Source organism: Falco biarmicus, chromosome 5 (genome assembly GCF_023638135.1).
Source record: "Falco biarmicus isolate bFalBia1 chromosome 5, bFalBia1.pri, whole genome shotgun sequence".
NCBI lineage: Eukaryota > Metazoa > Chordata > Aves > Falconiformes > Falconidae > Falco > Falco biarmicus.
Window position 1 is genome coordinate 56,922,331 of NC_079292.1, and position 23,241 is coordinate 56,945,571.

General features: G+C 43.8%; 1 protein-coding gene across 6 annotated transcripts in view; it reads right to left on the reverse strand.

Moving 5' to 3' along the window:
* Positions 1-12,933: 12,933 nt before the first annotated feature.
* The window catches only part of GRAP2 (GRB2 related adaptor protein 2), a 119,137-nt gene continuing 108,829 nt past the window's right edge, over positions 12,934-23,241 (reverse strand). For all 6 annotated transcript variants that reach the window (XM_056340727.1, XM_056340728.1, XM_056340732.1 and 3 more), the window contains 5 exons: positions 22,268-22,387; positions 20,347-20,515; positions 18,593-18,724; positions 16,324-16,443; positions 12,934-14,187 (listed from right to left, as the gene is read on the reverse strand). In XM_056340727.1, the coding sequence (XP_056196702.1) occupies positions 14,008-14,187; positions 16,324-16,443; positions 18,593-18,724; positions 20,347-20,515; positions 22,268-22,387 (721 nt within the window). In that variant the 3' untranslated portion in view covers positions 12,934-14,007. The remainder of the gene's footprint in view (positions 14,188-16,323; positions 16,444-18,592; positions 18,725-20,346; positions 20,516-22,267; positions 22,388-23,241) is intronic.

Here is a 23,241-nt window from a genome sequence, read left to right on the forward strand (position 1 = left end):
AGCATGGAAGACTGAGTAGGCCTGACATTTAGGATGAGAAATGGACAGGGTCCTGCTCTGGGTGTCCAGGACATGCCGCTATATACTGTTGTGGGACTACACAGCAATGCTGGGGAATTAATCCACTCAGCTGGAAGAGGGCAGGTTTGGATTGGGTTGTTTGTGTGCAGCACTAGGTAAACTACTTTTATGAACACTGCCCTGGCAAATTAAGTTAGATCAGGGTGATTCCCTGCTTTCATCTACTCAGTGGCCTCCCAGTCCCTTTTGTTCTGAGCTCATCAGCATTTGGAAGATACACACAAGGTACACCCATGGTAACCTTTAGAACTAGAAGCCTTTACAGTTTGCATAACACTGCAGATATATATGCCATGATAATAAATAAGCTAGAGTAATTACAGAATAAATCCTTGCCCCTAAGAGATACCCAGATGTGAATGATGGAGCATGCTGCCAAACATAAAGTACAGCTCAACCAAAGAGCAGTGTGCTGCAAACACCTAGGGTTTTTGCAAGAGGATGGGAGAACGCCTAGCCAACATGAGCAGGCTACAAGGGCAAGCTGAAAGAAGTCAGAAAGCCAGAGATGAGAAAGTGACGGAGGTCTTTAACCACCATGTGAAGGTGAGGGCCCAGAGACAGGGGTTGTGAGAGATGAGAAATGCTATACTGACATAAAGTTATCATGGAAAAGGAAGATAAGCTGTGAGTCTGACATCCACAGCTCTGCCATTGTCCTGCTATGCTACCTTTGGCAAACAACTTCACCTTCATCAAACTTCCCTCCTCATCTTTGTACATCTTGGCACTCTGACTTGCAAATTCTTTGGACTAAGACTATAACTTCTACAGGCATATGAGGTGCCCATTGCAACCAGTCTTTGAACTCAGCTGGTGCAGAAGGACATCAAAATCCAATGGAAGATGAAAAGCTGTTGCATAGACTTGGACACAGGGAAGTCTCAGCTGTTAAAAGGGACTGACAGCCGGTGCTGTGAGGATAAAGGAGAACAGGATGCTGGAGACTAGAGGGCAACACTGGCCACTGAAAGCACACCTTGCTCATGGCAGTGGGATAACAGAGCAATGAAGAGAAAGAAATGTTAAAATCATGGTATGTGGGTGGAGGTGGGGAAGAGACAAGCAATGGTTCGGTAGAAAAAGCAGGTGCTATTTTAGTCAGGCTGGGTTAATTTCAGCTCTGATGTAACTCCATTTACGTCAATTTTAGTCAGTTGAATTACACAAAGAATTAATTTAGGTCAATGAGTTGAGGTGAGAGTGAGTCAGCCCAAAGTAAGTCTTGGGATGCAAGAAAGAGATGTGAAACAAAGACCAGATGAAGAACTGGAGACATCCTGGATTTAGAGAGATATTGAAGATAGGGAGGGTGAAGATGAGAGAGGGCAAACAAGAGGGAGCAAAGGCAAACAGGCCACAGGATTCTGCAGGGATGTTTGCCAATGATTTTCATTTCAACCCAGGACAATTTGCAAAGAAAGGCAGTCTGTTGCCTGAATGCTGCAGTGTCGTGCTTATTTACCCCTTACTCCTTCTCATGGTCCACCTCCCCTTGCCAATCCTCTGGGCAGCTCACACACCAACCATACCATACTCACTGAGAGACCATCACAATTAAGATTAGGTTTTATTTTACTTTGTGTTTAATCACAAAACATTCCAGGTTTAACCTGAAATATACTATGGATCAGGGCTTCACAGGGCAGCAGCTGCATTTAGCAGGGAGAATGGGTCTGATTGACTCCTGGTGCAGCTTTACTGAAGTTGATAGAAATGAATTTGTTCCAGTAATTCTCCAGAGACAGCATGAAAGCCAAATGAAACCAGACAGGGCCATTCTCAGGTTGACAAATGCATCCATACCTTAACTCTCACCAGCCTGCCCATGGAACACATGGAAAAAGTGTCTGAAATACTTGAAACTGTCTTTAAAGTTTGCAAAGAAGCACCTCTCAACAACACACCGGAAATAAAAGAATGATGCCATTACACTTAATGAAGCAAAACCAAAAAATAATTAAACACATCTCTTGCTTCCTTCCCATTCCACTCTCTTTTTCTTTCCCTGCACATGCCTTCCATCAACTGTTTCTGATGCGTCTTTTAGATTGATGTTTACTTTCTTGTAATTCCATGTACTGAGATAATGTAACACCATGGATCCCTGAGGTTTTTTTTTCCTCTCCCTGTCCTCATTTCCCCTAGCTTTTATTTTCTCATTCAGTTTTTATGTTTTTGTTCTTAGAAATCATGATCTTCAACTGTGTTTTGTTTTCCTTCCCTTCCTTTGTAACTTTGGCCCTATTTCATGCCTCTGTTCTCTTGTCCCTTGTTCAGCATCATCTTTAGTTGGGAGAAGGAGAAAGACAGTAGGCTATAAGGTTAAAGATTAACATTAACCATCCCCTTGACACCTACCCCAAACTCTGCTCCCCCCGTTTCCCACCTTCCACAAATACTTGGCACTGCACAAGAAATAAACACCTACAAAGTGCTCTCGTCTCATATTCAATCACAAGAAATACAAACTCTACTCAGTAACATTCAATCATTATATTTAGTCTTAATATCATGCTTTTCATCTGCAAACACCCACACAAGCATTGGTTAATTTGTCCTTACAACAGCCCTGCAAGGTAGGTAATTACGTGTTATTATCTCCATTTTACACATAAGGAAGCTCCAGGAGAAATTATGAAAGTCCTAACAAGCACACATACCCACAAATCTAAACAAGTACTAACTGTATCTTCTACAAATACACAGTAGTCTACATACATATTAGTGTATACTGAAAATAAGGGACCAGCAAGCTTGCCGTAGGACAGGAGAGAGGTGCTTGACACATTGCATCCACCAAAAAGGAAACTTTTCAGAACATGGGATTGCCCTGGACAGTGGAGGAGAGGTGCAGGAAGCAAACAGCAAGCGCTCTGCAGCATGTTCTGTATTTTCTGGGCAGCATTTCATGACCTCCCTTTCCTGTAGATGAACAAATGTGCAAGATGAACTCCTCCTTGCCTCCATGTACTTCTTCTGAAGCACCACCAAGGTTTGATTTCATGTTTGCAGTTTCACCCCTGGTGACTGCCCTCTCTCTATCAACACTTGTTTCTGACAAGAAGTTGGGAAGAGTCATGCACAACCCCCAAGTGAGCTCCTGATCTATTTGAGTGCTAATTACCTCTTAGTGCTCTATCCAACTCGTTCTACTGCCTGTCAAGATGTCAAGATAGGAAGATAAGAGACCTTCTGGACCACAGGCAGCTGCACACACAAACCCATAGAAATATGGAAGTAACATTAGTGGGAAAGCCAGAGAACGAAAATGAAGACATGAGTAATTAACTTTGATTCAGGATGTCAGCAGCCTGTGCCCGAGTATCCTGTGTGCAGCAACTCCCTTCCACTGTGGGCACAGGATGCTCTGTTCCCCTCCAGCATGGTACTCCCCTGTAGCAGCCCTTGCACAGCAGAGGCTCCAGGGACTCTGCAGGGTCTGGCAGGGTCCATTTTGGAGGGTCAGATCCCCAAGTGTACTTAAACACTGAATTCCCACTTACGCAAGGGAGCTCCGCTGCATCTAATGGGCATTAGATACTACTAACGGGCATGAGATGCCATTAATATAAAGAAATTGGATGCAAAAATAAACAGCTTTGTAAGGATTTGGCCCTTTGTGACTTCCCATTTCAGTGTCCTCCATTCAGCATCACACTGAGGCCTTCATGGACTTGGGAGTTGTGGTTCAATGAAAACTGTCCTCTTTGAAGCCCCTTTGTCAGTCCTCCTACTTTCTGAACCTGTCACAGAGAATCCTCTCTCAGAATAGATATGTCCAGGCAAATGATTTCCATATTGTTGTCTTTTCACCCCTTGTGTTCTGGGTGGGACTGGGCACAAAGCCATAGGACAGAGTTTGCCAAGATGAATATACATTACTTGTTCCATAAAAACCTACACCAGGACCTTCTCTGTATCAGGTCTTGATACAGGTCTTGATACAGGTTTAATTGATACAGGTCTTCTCTGTATCAATTAAAATGTTGTTAAACCTGTATCGTTGCTAGAGCTTTCCCTAGTCCAGATTTTCTTAAAATCCTTTACTATTTTTAGCTTTTCCAGCCAGGGTTGTGTCCTTGATCTATTTGGTTTTCTGTGTCAGTTTTCTACATTTCTGCTTTAGAACAACTGCGGTCCCTTTTCTTTTTTTCCTCTAGTTGGCATATGTTACCTTTTTAGTTCTAATTGCTGTCTGAGCTCTGCCACTGAGTCAGCACAGGCTGCTGCTTCCGAAGACACAGACATTGATGCCAAGGCTGAAACTTCACAGAGTTCTGCCAAACCTGCTGACTCTGGATTTCTGCATCACAGGGGTCCTCTCAGCTTCATCCTTTATTAATTGCAATCAATCATTCATGCCACAGGAGCGACCCAAACTTCCAGACTAGTTTGTGACCTGAGTGTCCATGTGCTGTGCAGACAGGGTGGGAAGGCCAGCCCTGTGTTGACAAATTACAAGTTCACAAGGAGAGGCAAAATGATTGTTCCAGGTAAAAACTGCGGTCCTACATAGATGAGTGGTCTTTTATTATAAGGACTTTTCTTTCCTTGGTGGTCTTTACCTGGGTGGTAAAGGATCAGGCCACCAGAAGAGCACCAGTGCTGACAAGGCTGTGCCAGACTCGCAGCACAGAGACTGGCTGCCCGTGTCTGGAGGGGTCCAGCTGCCCCCTGCCTCATTCACTGGATGTGGGGAAACCGCACCGCTTCACTGGGAGCAAAGATGTGAGAGGGGAGAGGCACCAGGGACCGCCGACAGTGGAGTTACTACTTGCACAGAGGGGCTGCTGTAGGTCCTGTAGCACAAATAAGTCTTAAAAGGGACTTCAAGTCAGGGACAGAAGTACTTTATTCATATAACACGCACTGAGATGTTCAGATGAGTCAAAAATGCCTGCTGCTTTGGCCTCACAGTGATCTATCCCACCTCATTTCTTCCTTGTGCTACTCCAGTCTACTTGCCTGTACCCACCTCATCATTAGCTGGAAGCTGCAAGAGTTCTGGGGTACAGCCATAGTGCCAGGAGTATGGGAGCATGGTCTTGATCTGGATTTAGCATTCCCAAGTGCTTATGGCAACTTGGGAGTAGTAAGAATAAATACTAAAATAATACTAGCAAAACTTAAAACAACCCAAACCACCACACACAAAAAAAGAGAGTACACGCTAATGTCCATGATAGGTGTAATGAAATGGAAAGCTAATCTACACACTCTTGAGAGAGAAGGTGGTGGGAACGGTGAACTTTAGGAACACTGTAGAATGAATTCCGGAATCGTAATGAAGCATTTGAGCTGGGGATGCAGGATGAAGGAATGAGAAGGTATGATGATGAAGACAAGAGTTTCCAGCTAATGTGGGAGTGCAAAGGGAGACAGTGGTGGGATGCAAATAGGAGGTTGATGTGGTTTCAGTGCTGAGCCAGCCAAGCCTTGTCTATACTAGCAGTACACATCCTATTAGAAAGTTTTGCACCCACGCTCTAACTAACAGGATGCTCAACATAAATTTGAATTTTGCATGAACAAGAGAGAGCTGCATTAAAAATGGGTTAGTCAGTCTTGGTTAATGCTCTCTGAACACGACACGTCTTGTATATGCTAGGCTTCAGCCTCCTTGGGCACTGTATTCCTCAAAATGTTAGCTCTTCTTTATGTGGGATAGTCATTTATGTACATGTGCAACATAGTTGCTCTTCACTGACTCCCCTGTGAAGTCTATTACTCCGCACCAGATGAGCCTCTACCACACACAGTGTCCTCCCCTTCCGCTGTGTGGACTGTGTGGATCCACGCAGGATGCTTGGCTTGAGCACTTACTGTGAAACAGTAACGCTACTGTCACCAGCCTGAGTTATTTACTGAGCTGAATGAGCTCTAAGTTAACCAGCTCTTTTTCCTAAATGACACGTTTTCCCTGTACAGACATGGTTGGAAAAAAAAAAACCTTTTGGAGCAGCTTTTTCAATAAGCTGGAGGCTGCAGAAATAAGGAAGGTAGAAACAATAAAGCATAATATGAAGAGTATGTTGAGACGAGCTTTGGAGCTGTGGTCAGCTTTGTCTGAGTCATGAGAAAAGAAAACCACGAGGCTTTGACCATATTAGACTCTCTTACACAGGTAAATATAGAGATTCTTTAAATAGATGAAACATTATAATTATAATTTCAAAGAGGACTAAATCACTACCCACACCCTTTGGCTCCCTATATGAAGATCTTATCAAAGTAAAGTATGATCTCTTTCTGGAATAACAAGGCAGAACCTCAGCTGGTAAAAGTCAGTATAGCTCCATGGAGTTAAACACACAGCAGTGACTTACGCAGACAAAGCTTGTCCCAAGTGCCTGCTCAGCTGTCTTCTCAGGTGCACCCCCCCTCCCAGAGTCACTCTCAAGCCTGTGTGTGCCACAGCTGCACACTCATGCTAAAACAGGTTCCTGCTCAGACACATCTTCCTCCAGAGCCAGGGAAGCCAGCACTTTCAGAAAAACAGGCTTCACGTTGAAATGTTTATTGTGAGGACAATAAACACCACCAGTCTTTAGTTAATAATGGTATCTCTCATCACAGTGGCTGGCCTTCAATTCACTGACAGCCAAATACTTCGGAAGACTGAAGGGACAGTCATGACCATGTTCTCCAACTTCTTGTAGCCACAGCCAGGGTATTTCACCAGTAAATCCTGTATCCAGCCCTCTTGCCAGCCTTGAGCTGGAGACTGAGCAGTAGAGGCCACAGTAAGCTTGCTGTGCTGTTCAAGTACTTACAAACCTTTTCTTTCAAATATTTAATTTTATTTTTAGTCAGAATTTGTCTAAAGTCAGTGCAAACCACCCATCTGTGTGTCTTGAAGCCTTACCTCTTATTTTTGGAGTCCTAAATTCAAGACGTTTATGACTGGTACTCCAGAGTGCATTCTGCTGTGTAAGTACTTGTGAAATGTCTGTGCTCTTCAAGTCATGCACATTTTAAATGAGAATATGCAGCTATCATTTTGGTCAGCTGATGCTGAAGATTTAAACCCGTAAGCACTGGTGTGCTCTCCAACCTGATAAACACGACTGATAGCTGCACCCCACCCAGAAAGAGAAGCATCAGCAACAAGTGGCACTAATTCAGCTGTTTCACAGGGCAGCAAGGTGCCTCTTCCTATTATTTTTTTTCTCCTGAAAACTGTTATGCTTGGTCTGTTCCCCTTAGTGGTGATGTTGATAAGAGCTTGAATGACTGAGAGTTTTACTACTATGACCACGTTAGGAGTTATGTTTTTTCCTGCTTTAATTTACAGTCCAAAAAACCAAAAAAAACTCCTATAGCTTTGCTGCTTCAATGAAAAGATTTTCTGTGAGCTTCCATGGATAAGACGCACTGTTTGTAGCTGATCTGAGTTATTTCCCCCTTTCCTGCCCCCACCCAGTCTCCCAAACAAGTTTCAAAGAAAGGATCCCCTACTCACCTAAAGGTATTTTGGCAACCTCAAAGCCAAGTAAGTTTTCATTTTGCTGAGTCTGCAGCCTAGGGTGAGGTGATCTAATAGCTCCTGCTGCCAGGACTGGGAGGTTCTTCTTACCCTTTTCCCTCCTGGCTGCGCATTCACACCGCTCTCGCTTCCCTGGCTCTGAGCCTCCTCACACTGCCCTGGCTGAGCTGACTCAACTCATTAACCTGGCAAAAAACAAGGGGATCGTTTTCTGCAGGGTGGCAGTGAGCTGTTAGATTGACTCACCTGCTCTGATGAAATCATGGCCGTTGTTAGCAACAGACCATCTTCATCCAGTAACAGGCAAATAGCTGCCATCACAATGGCAAGCTCAGATATATAGATATGCAACTACAGAGAGCTGATTCTCTGCTGCCACATGCCTCTTATTCACACCTCTGCCAAGTGAGTGTAAAAAGTTGCTAGTTCAGAATGAGTTGTCAGTGGTACACATGCATTCAGCTCTTAGGAAAATGACTCTAGAAGGAGCAGAGCAAAGGGCAGTTCCCCAATCCCTTGGTGCTGGTAGCAAACTTGTGGTTGATTTTTTTCCTCTGTAAATTTTGATGAGATTAAAAAAAAAAAAAAAAGTTTGATGCAGTCTGCTTGTAATTCAGCATTTTGCGAGCAAAGTTTTGGTGTGCTGCACCTGGTAGAAGGTGTTGAGTCATGAGAAGGGTGACCCTGGACTGGTTCCTGCTGTTTGTCACTATTTGTTGGTGCTGCAGTAGCTCTGTTCTCGCAATTTGACAAGGGAGAGGGACTGGCCAGTACTACAAGGAAGTTACAGTCGCAGTCAGACACACTCAGCACAGCATAGCCATAAAATGTACAAGGTAAGTAACCTCTAGATCAGTAGAGAAGGTACCTCTTACTTTTCTTTATCTCTGACTGGCTATCATGAAATCGTTTCCCAGAAATGCCTCTCAGCAGAGCATTGAATTGCAGTTATGGTACCAGGACACTGTCACCATTTTATAGCTTTACATGCATAATAGTAGGCTTATGTCTTAAACCGCATTTCCCCCCCACAGATTTGCTCTCATTTTTGTTTGTCACAAACAAACTTGCCACAGCTTTATCTTCCATAAATCCTGGTGGAAATTAATCTGTTTGGATTAGTGGGGAGAAGCCGCAAGGTATCTATAGAGATCTTTTAATTTGTTTGTTTCTTCTTCCTCCCTTTGTAGCCAGAGCTAATTTTATTTCTGTATGTCTACAAGGATCCCTGCACGTCTGCCATTTGTGAAATTTTGCATTTTCATGTTAGCAGGCTGGACATCCGCCAAGCAGCTCTCACTTGCACAATGACAGCAGACAATGTGCTTTGAATTTTCCCTCTGCACAAAGGTCAGTGAACTTTTCCTACTCACTTACCCATTTCCCTGCTGTCCTGTAGCTCGCAGATAAGTCACTGGCTGTTTTTTACGGTCAGTTCTGCTTATGTAAGAAATTCCTTTTGCGTTTGATGCAAATTAAGGCTCCTGAATTCTGTCACATGAAAGCTGCCTCTAAAAATTGGAGAAATTGGCAATGTTCTGCCCTCTTCCTCAGTGCTATTAAAGGCTTTATCGTACACTCAGTTCATAATTCCCCACTGAAATGCAAAGCTTTCAGCAGCAAGGAGTGGCTGGGTGTCAGAAGCTCTTTAGTCAATGTGTATGTTTTAACCAGTAAATGTTACTGCCTGGATGATCTAGGGAACACTAATGGTTTCAGCTGAGCTCTGTGGGGCTTCATTTAAAAGCAGCTAAGCCCGTTGCTTTGAACAAGTATTTGAAATGAGATGCCTGCAGAGGACTGACTTTCAGCACAGAGGCAAAAGCTCGGTAATGGTCTTTCTAGTGCATCTGTGGACCACAAGATGATGGGCTGCAGCTGTAGTGAGGTAGAGTTAGGTTTCTTGGCCTGGGTGAGGATGGGCAGCATTGGAAGGAACAGCATTGCCAAATACTTCTCACACTTAGTCTGGCCTAACCAGGCTCCTCGGTAGAGAGCTGCAGAAGCAGAAGATTCTGAGCACAGCCCTAGCCCAGATGGCCACATCTCTGTCCCACCAGACATCCTTGTTGTCCCTATGATGTGACATTGATATAATTCAAGACCTGCTGCTTCTCATTCAGGGTAGAGCTCATACTTCACCTCACTGTGGGACTAAGCTGCTGGGGCATTGCTCCTCCAGTGCAAAATGTTCCAGCTGATACCATATTGCTGTTCAAGGCTGATTTCTCCTGACCACAGGTTCCTGGTTGCTGGAGCTTTTGCTTCTGCCATCCTTGGTTGCTCTCCACAAGGGCTGAAGGCAAAATGTCCTTCCAAGAGCCTGGGGCATCAGGATCCCATTGGGGAGGAAAGATGAGAGGGCTGCTGAATACAAAACATGATGAACAGGTGCCTGTTGTGAAAAGTTCCAAATTTCCTGCACAGCCCACTTTTGGGGTGTAAGAAAGCCACTTTCAATTTGAAAAACAACGCTGGAACTTGTATCCCTTGTACAGGGGGGACTGACCTAGCAGCCTGATCAGGTGCTGACTTTGTGGCAGCACTGAGGATCATCTCCCTGGTGCTCTTACGTTGTCAGCAGTCAGATGGGATCCAGACATGTTCCTGTTGTTTCTGCAGCATGCTCCAGTGGGTGCAGCTGTTCTATTACACATGTACACCAAGACAGAGAGATCTCTATTTTGTGGCACATAAACCCCTCCCCAGACAGCTTTCACAAGAAAGGAGAATTCCATTTACTGTTTTCACTCGGCCTTATTAATCACAGAGACATATCTAAACAAAATATGGATCTGCAGCAGAATGTAAGCAAAAAGTTAATTCAGACAAAAGAAAGCACAGCTCAGCTGAACTCATCAAACTGATTTTTCCATGTACAAGTCCAGCTCTCTCTTTCATTTGTTATAATAATGTTTGCTTTGCCACATACTTTTCCTGCTTTTATCTGTTTACAATCTCTTTCCCATGAGCTGTCTTTTTTGCTTAAGAAAAATACCGAACAAAATACCTCTCTGGGTTCCTCTTTATTCATTCCCATTTTGGTTTCACAGTGGGCTCTCTCAGCATGTGTTCTTGAGGGTTGGTTATTTACTAGGCATTGACAAATGTCAGGCAAACTCAGTGTACCACCCTGTCATCTTAAGGTTCCTGTACTACATCGCTACAACGTACCTCTTGCATGGGCAATAGAATCTGAGGTTTTCACAGCACAGGTGTAAGTGAAGCACCACAATATTAGCAAGGATTGTGTTACAATGAAAACCTGTTGGAAGAAGGAGCAGGAAGGCTAGAGGGTGGAGGAGTGTCTCTCTCTCTTTTTCCTTATTAAATGACCTGATCTATGGGAGATGTCATGTCATTGGCAGACTACAGCAGAAAATGGCACTAGGCATGGAAAATGCCTCCATCCTGTGGCTACACCACCTTCTACCCCAGCAAAACTCCCCTCTTTGCCTACACCTTTCCTTGTATCCAGAGACTCCATTGACTTGGGAAGGGCCATGGTTCTTTGTGCTGTTGTTTTGCTGGGAGGAAAACAGCTTCTCCTGTGGGAAGGAGCAAAAATACAGTCTGACACTTTACCCAGTAAATGAAGGTATCACTGCCTCTGCTCTGGGGAGCAGACAAGGACAAAAACTGAGGCAAATGAGACTGGGTCTTGCAGACCAAAACTTCGCCAGCTGCACAAGGCAGTGCAGAACATGGCACAGGTATAGTTACCACAGATGCCATGATACCTTTGCCTCCTGGTAATTTTGGTGTCATTAAGTGCTGCTCATAATGGGAAATCATGATTTTACTGTGGTTCTGGTATGTTGTCCATAATTAGTGTTCAGTCCTTCAATGCTAATTACCTTAAGTATTAATTCCTTAAACATCTATTAAAAAAATCACATGAAAATTTACCTCTTCCTCAAACGAATAATGAGTTAACATGGGGGTACTTACAATGTACTACTTAGACTTGCTTAATTAGTTAATCTCTGTAAAGGGGTTTCAAATGTGTGAAGAGCTATCAAACTGCTAAGTGCATTATCTTCAATTAATTTTGTGCAACTACATCTTCACTACCAAGAGGGTCTTTAGAGTGCTGAGGAAAGGAAAAGGAGACATTGCTTCTAATTTTAAAAGTAACTAATAAAAAAGAGAATTAATTGAAAGATGATTTGACATGGTGGGAATAATTGTGAAAGTACCATTTCTACAGTTTCAGCCAGACCTGAATATGAAAGATCAATCATTCATATCCCTCCTTTGTCTTTGCTGGTCTCTGGTTTCTTTGCTTCCTTCTTCCCGTGGTCTTAATCCTCTCTCTCACTGAATATTAATCCTTTCTCTTCCAAATTTGATATTACCTTAGCAAAGAAAAAAAAAGTTAAAAAAGCGAATCACAACAAAACACTTCAAACTGTGGGGTCACTGAGTTACAGCCTCACACCAATCCAATAATAACGTAACTTGTTCCAAAAGAAGCCTCATGGACTTCACTTCAAAAGGAGATGCTAAAGGCCCAGAACAGAGCTCCTGCAAGAGAGCAGAGCCAAGTCCAGCCCAGGAGGTCATATGGTATGTCTCCATTCCCTGGTAGACAATAGACATAAGCTCTTAACCTGTCTTTCCAAGTTATCTATTCTATTTAGAACTTATATACCTTGTTAATTAATTACTCTAATTTTACTTCATCCATTAATAATCTGCTTTCGGTGGAGTTTTACTTTGAGGGTGACAGAGCACTGGAACAGGCTGCCCAGAGAGGTTGTGGAGCCTCCTTCTCTGGAGATATTCGAAACCTGCCTGATGTGATCCTGTGCAACCTGCTTTAGGTGAATCTGCTTTAGTGGGGTGGGGTTAGACTAGATGATCTCCAGAGGTCCCTTCCAAGCCCAACTTGGATTCTGTGAGTTCTCTCAAAAATATGACAATGCGTTCTTTCTGCTAATACTCTGTCTAGCTGGCAGCTTTATTTAGGCCAGCTACGTTGAATTGGACTTTACCAAGAACCTATTTCCGGATTAATTTTCTCCCACTGGGACTAACAAAAGGTAAGAACATTTTTCTTGCTGGATTGGATTTGTTTTTGGAGTTTTTCACTTGCCTTTTCTTTCTTTCCCAAGAATGATAAATCATCACTTCCTTGCTGTGACTGCCAAGGTCCCACATGTTGTGAAAGATGCAGGCAGCTTGTTTAATATCAACTTGTCTGAGCAGTGGTTATGCAGCAGCGTCTCTTTCACAGGATTCAAATAATTTTTAATGTGCATTTGCAGTATATTTGTATCACATCCGGGCATTTACTTAGCAATTATTTGAAAACTTATTTACCTTATTTCATCCAAAAGAAAATGCAACAGAGAACAGACTATTTGATAGCCACAACTTTATTCTCTGCATACTGTAAAGCAACAGCTTAACCTGTTGGATGAGACATTCCACTAGCAAGTCAGAATTGTGTACACAGCGATCCTGAACACAGTGCATTCTCAGGGAAAGAACTTCTGCCACCAAACCAGAAAAACCTCTTCTCTCCAGCCCCTCCCCAATTCAGTTTTACAAAAGGAACCAGTGAGGGATATTCACTGTTATCCAATGAAGTGAATATTAGTATAGCCGAAGGGCCTGACCTGCTCTAACCAGGATGTCTAAAGAGAAGTGTAGGTACCTCAGAGAGCCACTTGAGAATGGGACAAGTTGTTGTTAGAGGTGAAGAAAGAAGAGCTGGACTATCAGAAGAAGCAAAGAAAGTAGCTTCTCACTCTCCCATACCTTCACCACTGGTTTGTTTGTACAAAATCTTACAGGATCCTTTCCCTTCAACTGGTATATCCATAACAGTCCATACCCACAGAAAGTACTGCTGGGATAAGGCAGAAACTGTTTAGAAAGCCAAGGTTGCCTTGCAGCTCAACCTAAGGCCCCCTCAGTTTCCTCCCCTACTTAAAGGACTGATGTGATTACCAATGATCATTTAATTGGGTGTTAATTGGGAGCAGGGTGTTCCTTCTGCCTCTGAAAGATAGGTGAAATGGAGCCTGAAGAGACTATAAGTGCTACCAGATCCAGAAGGAAAGGCGAGGTTTACCTGAATACTGAAGTTTGACTTGTCTGAGGTGCATTTCCACAGAACAAACCTAACTGCAGGAAGTTATCAATACTTAGCCAAATAAGTGACAGGGCAGGGAGGATCCAGTAAGATCTCAATGAACAGTCCAGGATTTTTGCTCCCTCCCCTTCATGGATGTGAAAAATAGGGGAAGAAATCCTATCCTCTTCAAAGGGTTCCTTTTCATACCAGCATTTCAAAAGATCAGTTGCCAATAAATTAAGACAAAACCAAAAATACTGTATGTCCTGGGGCAAGGGAAGATGCACTCCCTCTTGTCCCTGTCATGTCAGAAGAGCAGCTCCCACATGGCCCTCTGGGTCATACTGTGCCTTCACAGGGGCACCGGTGTGACATAGTTGGCAGGGAAGAGACCCAGTTCCCCACGCAGACGTCCTTTCCACCATGATGGATTGGAGCTGTCCAGGACCTCTAAGATGTCTCCGCTGCGGAAACCCAGCTCATCATGCTCCACAGCATCAAAGTCGTACAAGGCACGGACCCATAGTGTTCGCTGGAAAGGAGATAGAGACAGGAAGGGAACAATGAGCCAGAACTCTTAAAGGTCATTCTCCTGTTACCCCTTTTATGCCCCAGAACATATGTTCACTAAGAGAGGACAAGAAATGCTGAAATTGAGACCATCTTGCAATTAAAACAGGAAGTGGCCAAGATGCCAGGAAGAGGGACCAATTTACAAGGACACCCAAGGAATTGTGCCTGGGTTTTCAGCAGCCTCAGTATGTTTATGGGTATTCACACCCTGAGGTGAGAAGTCAGGCTGAGAGCAGGTCATCGGGAAACAGTGTTCACGTGGCTCTGTCTCCTCTGCCCTGTAAGATCAATCATGGTAGCCATATTCGAAGCCAGTTACAGGAGCACCTCTAGGGACATGAGCTGCTGGTGGTACAGACTTAGAAATGTGTCCTTGGCCAGCAAAGGACTATGAGGGATACATCAGGAGAGCCAGCACACAGGCGAGTCTAGTGAACATTGTAAAGAATGATATTTACTCTTTCAGGCACTTCTGGGGCATAGGGGAAGGTCTTAAACCTTCTTTGGACTATCCCCATGGTCAGTCCCCTGAACTCAAGGATTTAGGAACTGCTTGGGTGTATCAGTTCATTTTGGGTTTGGAGCTCACTTTAATGAGCACTAAGATTTTTTCTTTGTCATAAGGGGCTTTGCAATCAATCTCCTATTTTGACTGGAAGTTAGATTTTAAAGGACATGGCATGGGCTTCTTTTCTGGGAAATTGTTGGCACCCACACCATGGAGCATGGACAATTTGGGAGGTATATTTTGTGGGCACAGATGGAGAGATTTGTTTGAAGACAGACTCTTTTGCCAAATCTTCCATTCAGGGCCCTGCTTAGACATGACTCCTAGTTATTTGGCTGGACATATAGACCTTCCTATAATTGGATTGTGGCTTCTAGATCACTGATAGGGTGTGGCAGGCAAGGGCCTGTTGTTATTCATTGTCACAGCCCCTGATGGATAAAAGCCATTGTATTTTGAGCTGGATTATAATAAAGATCTGGGGCTTTTGCCAAAAGAAGACATGTCCCTGTTTCCCGGTTTGTTCCAAATTTCCTAATCTAATCTGTCCTTTCTCTCACACTTGAGAAAGGCCTTCTGTCCTTCCCTTCTCTCCTTGGATCTAGGTCCTCTGGTTGTTCAGGGCTAAGCTGTACATTTTCTCAAGGAAGAGAAGTGTGAATTAGGTCACACTCCTAGGAGCTGATGGAGAAATACATTAGAGTTGGCAGTGGAATCACAGGCTGAAGCAGAGAAAGACACCATGCTCTGAGCAGGCATTCACATACTAGGAATTTGCAGAGCAAATTGTTACTTGAAGTCAACTGCCAGGTATGGATCCAGGTAGGGGAGCAGTCTGAGATGTCTGCAGAGGCATATCTGGATCACGCCCACACCCAGTGTGTTGAGAGGCTCTGACAGATAAGTGTGACAGGTAGGTGAGTTCCACTTTGGTGGCATAGTAGGTCTGAGAGGATGCACCAGGAACAGACAAGTAGAACTGTGTGATGACAGGTCTTCTCAGGATTGAAGCAAAAAGTAGTGGAAGAGACAGTGTGACTACAAGTGCACTGCAAGACAGAAAGTGCTGTAGCATGGCACAGTATCATGAGGCAACTCTCCGCAGGACCTAAAAAGAGCACTGTACATATAGCTACTGTACTTAGGAAGGCCTGGCTGTGGTGGCAAAGCCAGTCCCATCAGCGGGCATGAAGCTCTTCTAGGAGAGATCATTAGATTTTCAGAAATACCTTCTGCTGACCTGAATCCAAACCCATGGGTGAGCTTGGGCTCATTCACAATGTCCCAGATGCCTGTTTTGTGAAGCTCATGCTAAGTTCCCTCCTACTAAGTCTGTATGTTAACTAAGGTTGGCCTTGAGAGCAGCCCTAGAACTATGGTCATGTAACACCATAGTCTTGCCCTCAGAGTACCCCAGAAGCAGATTCAAGTGTCTGGGACAGAGTCCTGAAAATCAAAAACATCTAAGATACGTCCCAACAGGCTTAATACACTATTCCTCATGTAGCCTCTGTGCAGGTGACATTGCCCAGACTGCTTGGCCATTGCTAAGTCAGGCAGATGGGGCCTTCCAAGTGCATCACCTACCGGTGTCTGCTGGTGCAGTGGGTCTATGTGTCTCCATTGCATAGCTGCTGCACTTCCCTGGCCGTGATCCCTTAGTCCATGCAGCCCATCTTTCCTGTCCAGACTCCCACCATATCTATCCTAGAAAGAAAACAGCAAGACAAAAGTAACGTATGTGCTAATATGTATAAATAAGGAGCTTTAAAAGTCACTGGTGGCCAGGGAGTCAGGGTCCAACCCTCAGGTAAATCATCTTAGATGTGTACTTCCAATACAACCCCTGGGCTGCCGTCCTGCAAGCAATGCCTGTCATGGAAGAGGTCACCTCAGACTGTTCTGTTTTGGATTTTTCTTCTTAGAAGTTGAAATTTGACTGTTCTCAGCTGTGTTCCACAGCCACTGGGAAAAGTGGTCAGAGAGGGATTTTTTCGGCCTCTGGGACTGTTGGAGAAAACCTAAGGCTGTTCTCACAGGTGAAAAACCATACTTGCTCAGGGGACTTTTGCCAATCTGGAGGTACTATGCCCCAGTCCTGCCCACTCCTCCATCCCATACACTGGTGGAATGGCAGCGATGCTGACGCAGCTGACTGCACAGCTGAGGATTCACTACTTTATTTTTTCTTGGACTGCTCCATTCTGTGAAGGGCAGGGAGCAAGCCTGAGAACCCAGTAGCCCAATTAACCAAAGAAGAAAGGGGCAAAATCAGGTTCAAAGAAAAGAAGCCATATGATCACACATCTGAAGTCATATCAACACAAATCAGCCCAGACAGATGGAGAGAGGAAGGGGGCAACATCTAGGGAGCAAGTTTTCTTTTGTCTGCACAGATGAGAGGTGCTGAGTGTCTTCATCCTTCCAGGCCCTTAGTGCATGCACTAAGCTTTTTTTTTTTACAATAACAGTGTGACAAAATCTGTTATCATGTTAGCTCAGGTTGCAGCAGTGCTTCAGTGACACAGAGTCTGATAAGTTGTGTTCAACAGAGGGGAGGGAGAACAACAGCTTGTACTTGCTGTTGCTTGCAAACAGTTTTTGTCCTCTCCCTCTTGTTGCTTCCTTTCTTGCACCCACTCTTTGAAAATTTCCCTTGGTTTCACTTGTGCCTTTTGTCAGCCTAAAAGTTTGCTGAGGCCTGAGACTGGAGCACAATTTGCACCTTACCTGTCCCTACCAGAAAGTGAGTGAACTTAATCTGGCTTTGCAGCTGCAAGACTTACTACATGGCTGCTTCACTCCTGTGAGTGTTTCTGCTCTATATCAAGTGTGACTGATGCATAGACTATGCTCCAAAGAGTTCAGGCCCTCAGCTTTGTCAGAAGCTGTATTATTCCTTCAGCAGTACCCTGACAGGCAACACTGCTTGTCTGATGAGAGAGAACAGCTATTTCATGATTGTCCCTGGCCTTGCTATGTGGGAGCTCTCATGCCTTAAGAAACAGCGTTTTGGATTTCTTTACTTCAGTAGGACAAGTCCTTTCCTTGGATGATACTACACTCTCTCTAGCTAGAGACATGAGCCAACCCCAGGAAAACTACTTTCCCCAAATTAATCAGGAAGAACTTTGAAGACAGCACCAGATACTGCTGTTCTCTCCATTCCTGTGGAAGCAAAGGAGTAAGGAAACCTCACACATCAGGGATGCAACATGATGAAAGAGTGCAGAGAGGGCCCAGAATAGGGAGGAGGAGGATTGTTCTAAAGGAAACCAAACTCTACTAGGTTTAACATTGTCATTTCTCATCCCTGTGATGTGTTTTATGGTGCTGAATGTTAGTAGCACAACTCAGAAAGAAGAAACGGGCAGTAAGGTTTCCTTTGTCCCACAGACTAGAGACAAGTTCCTGGAACCATATATGTGTGTGCATGCAAGATCTGGGAGTGTTTTTCTGCACTCTCACTGGATGATACTTTTCTCCTTTCCTAAGCAAAGCGAGAATGTGACACCATTCTTTGTTTTCCAGGTTTTGGGATGGAGCCCCCAAAATTCCCCAGAAGTTCTCCCAGGTTCCCAGTGAAAGAGCCACTGTAAGCTGACTTTTTGCTGGTCTGTCAATCAGTTGCGGATCACAAAACTAAATAAAAGCCCACATATTTATTGCACATCGAAAGAGCTCCCCAGGGTGACAAAATCGTTGCTGCTACCCCAATATGAAGACCTAACTGACTGCTTCCTAAAGCAGGGTGACAGATTTTTGACAAAGTGACTGTTCACATGCTACTAAGCAATCAAGGCCAGTGTTTCAGGTGCTTGGGCTTGACATCCCAGCCCCTCATTCCTGGTAGTACCTGTTGCTGCTGCAGTATGGGGATAGGATGCTCTACATTTCTCTTGGATATAGAAAAATTATCCTCTCCAGCTGCTCCACACAGATGGAATCCTTCCCGGCCCATCCGTTCCAGGCTCCCACCATGCCTTTCCTGATGGAAGAAAGATCACAAAAGTGAGGTCAGATTTTTGTGTCCCACACATCTTTGACTGAAGATTAGCAATTGTTGCACACTGATCACTGCCACTGACCTCTACCTTGGAGGCTCTTCCAAAGGAAGGATCCTGCCCCTCTGAACAAAAGGACAAATCAGGAATCCCATATTTTAGATCTTTGTCATAGCCATTCCCCATCTGAAGACTGGGTAGTAATGGGAGGTGCTGGACTGAAAATGTGGCCACTGATGTAAGGACTGGCACAGAAACCAAGCTTTTTTTAGGAAATACTGCCCTTAGACTTCATTTGTCTCTGCGCTGAAATCTGTATATTACTGTCATTTTATCATATGGCTGTAGCATCTCGAAATTTGAATTGTGAACAGAAACCCCACTGTGACAAGTGCTAAACATATCCTGCTGAGACCATCACCATAACAAATGTACAGAGTGTTTGCCAAAGTAAACTTTACTCCTTTCATTTGCCTGTCTGCATCTTGGAGCAAATGCTGTTCTCTTTCCCTTCGTGCTCACAGTCAGCCCAAACAGGTTGGTTTACTGACATACATGCATACAGTCTTCCTTTCTCCTTCCCCAGACAATTCTTCACTGTGATCTCTCTCACAGGTCCCATAGCCTCTATTTTATACCTTACTGGTGCATTTTAAGTGGTCTAGAAGGAGACAATAACACAAGCCCCTTCTTCAGACTGAAAAACATATCATGTCTCTTTTGGAGCCAGTAAGAATGACCCATATGAAACTACCTATATGGGTCATATAAAACTACCTATATGCCTATAAAACTACCGCTGCAGTCAGCAAATCATATACTTCATGCCTTGCCTTTACCTGCACATCCTGGTAATTTAATACCAGAATCCGTTTCCCGGTAAAGCAGAACTTTGGTTACTGCAGTGACCGGGCATGTTCACTCCCAGTACTGTGTGTGCAATGCATAGCACTCTCCACTATGTCATTTGCTTGTTCCTTTGGCACAAACCCAGGCATTCATTGGACCGAGATTTCCCTGCTTTCTCAAACAGCTACTACATCTTCCCTGAATGCACAGCCTGTTCCCATACCTCCAGGTTTTGCCCTCAGTTCCTCCAAATTCGTTACTGTGTTTGCTTGGTAACAGAAGATGGATGATTCTTCTGAGCAGACAAACTTTCAACTGTAGTAACAGCTGCACTCTGGGTGCATTCAAGGACACTAGGAGACCAGATTCAAATTCTTCTCAGACACAACCTACCAGTCAGCTGAGTACCTGCCCTTATGAAAGCTAGGCATTTCAATAAGGTAAGTTCTGCTCTCCTTGGATGTGTAAGGCATCTTAGAACTTCAGCTCTGGGGCCTTAGCACAGCTTTAGCAAAGCACCTCTGTGCAGATTTGCAGCACTGCCTATTGCTATCCAAAACAGAACTAGAAAATTCTGCTCAATTATAAAACCGTACGTACTGCTGAATCCATGAAAAATCTGTGTCGCAAGGCCCATCAGTGCAGTGATATGACAGGGTGTCTGAGGACACACTCTCTCCCCGCATGCCCCCTCCCCAAGACATTCTCATAGGCTGAATTCCTTCCTGAGAAACTTCTAAGGACAGTTTGTGTTTACCTTCTCTTCTCGGCTGTTGTCCCTCAGGAAGATCTGCTTCTGCCTGGAGATGGAAGTTGTCCTGTAGTAGTCCACCAGCTTGTTTAGCGAGTGGAATTTCTCTGTCCACAAGTAATAGTTACCCTTTGAATCCCTCATCACTTTGAAGTGTTGCACATCATCTTCATGTCTGGATCCAATTGAAAAAGTAAGGGATCATCAACCAGATTACATTTTTGTCTTTTTTGAAAAAGTCTTTTCCAGAAAGGTACCAAAACTTCTTGCTTGGCCAAAACTAGACTTCTGGAAAGTAAAGCAATGGCAATCCTTGTGTGTACTGGACCTAGCTGTGGCTCTGTATTTCAAAAGACTTATCAACATACAAACATGGAGCACCGCAGGTCTGCCCAGTCACAAAGCACTATGGGAACAAAGCATAGGGTTTTAAAGCCTCTCCTTTGAAATAAAGGCCAGAGGAGCTTTCAGGGCCACAAATAGCTAATAGCTTTATTCTGTACTTTATACGGGAGACAAAGGTGCAGTTGTAGTCTATCCACTAGCCTCTGCATGTTCCTGTTAACATCCAGTCTGCATTGCCTATAAGAGATATATTATACCTTTTCACACCACGGGCATCACCACTATATGCAGACATAGTTACACAAAGCCATACACTGAGTTTTATAATTGTATACTTTCTAGTGTAATATCACTACTACTGGTCATTCTCCTTACCCAAGAGAAAAGAAAAGAAAAGAAAAAAAGGAATTATTGGTTGCTGTTACAAGCCAAATTAACTGTCTCAACTTTCTGCTCCTGCTTCCCACTTGCAACTCCCCTCCTCTTACCTCTTATCTGATTTGGTCAATTCCTTTTTGCACTAGATGTGATCTGGTTTTGGTACCTACCTCCTTGCTCTGTGTAACTCCAGAACTCACAACACTCATCTCAGAGGCTACATCTGCACAAATAAACTAAACAGGGACCAGGCAAGGACTGAGTGCTATCCTGGAGTGCTACAGTCACACGCGCTGTTGAAGTATTAGCATGGTTTTGGTCTAAACCAAAAAGCTCTCTCCTAGACAGTGCTGGGCCATGGTTAGGCAGACAGAGTGGACCAAGAACTGTTCGCGGTGAGCTGCTTGAATACAGCTTTTCTGTTCTGTGAGGTGAAGATGGTTTAGCCATGTGGATCTGTGCTTTGCCACATTGCTTGACCTCAGGGCCAGAGAAAGATCCTGATTGTACTTAGTTTACTGCTATAGATGTAAACAAAATGTTTTCCTGCATTCTTCCCAGATACTTTTTGAGCTCCCTGAATCAGAAAGTGCACGCTGCTTGGAAAAGACATTGTTAACCACTACTCCAATTTAAAACTGGTTATCAATTGTTTGTCTGAAAACTGGGAAACCAGCCATCATCTAAGAGCTCTGCTTTGAAGCAAACACTCTGAGAAGGGCTGGGCTACAATAAATTGCTGAAATGCAGCTGGGCTGCAAGCAACTAAAAGCTGTTCCTGTTCAATGGCTGTTTCATGACCTGTGGGAAATAAGTTCGCAATGTAATAATCATCTCTTAATGGCAGTAGTGGAGTTCTTTGATTCAGCAACCAGAACTGTCAGGGAATTAAAACAAATGTGTGTTTTGCACTATGGGAAATGTCCCATGTAGCACTCTGCTTTGCTGCAGCTCTTTCAGAGAAGCAGGTCACCAGAAGATGCAGCTTTGGAATGGGCATTCACTTTGTCACTTGAAAAGAGGCAGGAAGATTTGGGAATCAGATGCCTAATTTGTTCTCATTCACAACACAGCAGCACTGCCAGTGACTGGCAGCATGCAAACTTCCCAAGAGGTTATGCCACATTAGGAATCCTATCAAGAGGAGGCTAGGGACACCACTGAAAAGGAAAAGCAGCAGGAAAATGCTGTGAGAAGCAGATACCTGACAGAGATGGAGAAGTCACCGTGAGAGTTCTGACTGGCTCTGACAATGAAGGAGCCAACTCCTTTGCTCATGAGGATGTTCTCTGCTTCATGGCGGGATATCCTCTCATCAAACCAGCTGTCAGGTGGGAAAAATCATGGAGACATGAACAAGGCATGTGAATTAAGGTGAGGAACAAAAAAGTTGAGGGAAGGGAGAAGGTGAATAAGTGGTGTGGAGGAAAGACAAAACAAAAGGATCAGAGGAGCACAGATGACTACTCCCAGTGGCCATGTACATGCTAAGGTACAGGGTTTTGACGCATGCAGACCATTTTCTTTGAGCAGTAAAAGCACGTAAATGCAAAGAGAAGAACGTAAGCTTTGGCCTGCTAAGAAACAACACTCAGCTGAAACTGTAATAACAGGCACAGTACAGTAAGGTGTTATTCAAAGAAATTTTAAATTACAAACTTGTATGTATACACTCATGCATAATTCAGACATATACATCAGATTGCTTTTGGTAAACTGATTGAAAATTACTGGACTGTGATGGATATATTGCAAGGGACACACATAAATTTTAAGCAGAAATAAGCCATGAAAGTTTTAGTACTAATAAATTGGTTTCTGCAAGAGTTACAATACCACAAAACCACAGAAACACAGAATACATAAGCAAATTTATGTAAATTTAGCCAGGCATAACAAATGATAGTGTAAGGCACTGGACTAATAATAAGAAAGTCACCATAAATAGTAAAATAATACCGTGTCAGTAGGAATTTCTCAGTAGAGAAAAAAATCATTATGTACATTTATATATGTCTACTCCACAGCTAATAAGATCTACAATCTGAAGTTTTCTGCTTTTACATAATGTTGATTGCCTGTATTCCATTAAAATTAAGGACTGATAGTTCCATAACCTCTGTCATTTCCACTTCTAAATTTTGTTATACTTCTCCTTACTATCATCACAGTTTACCT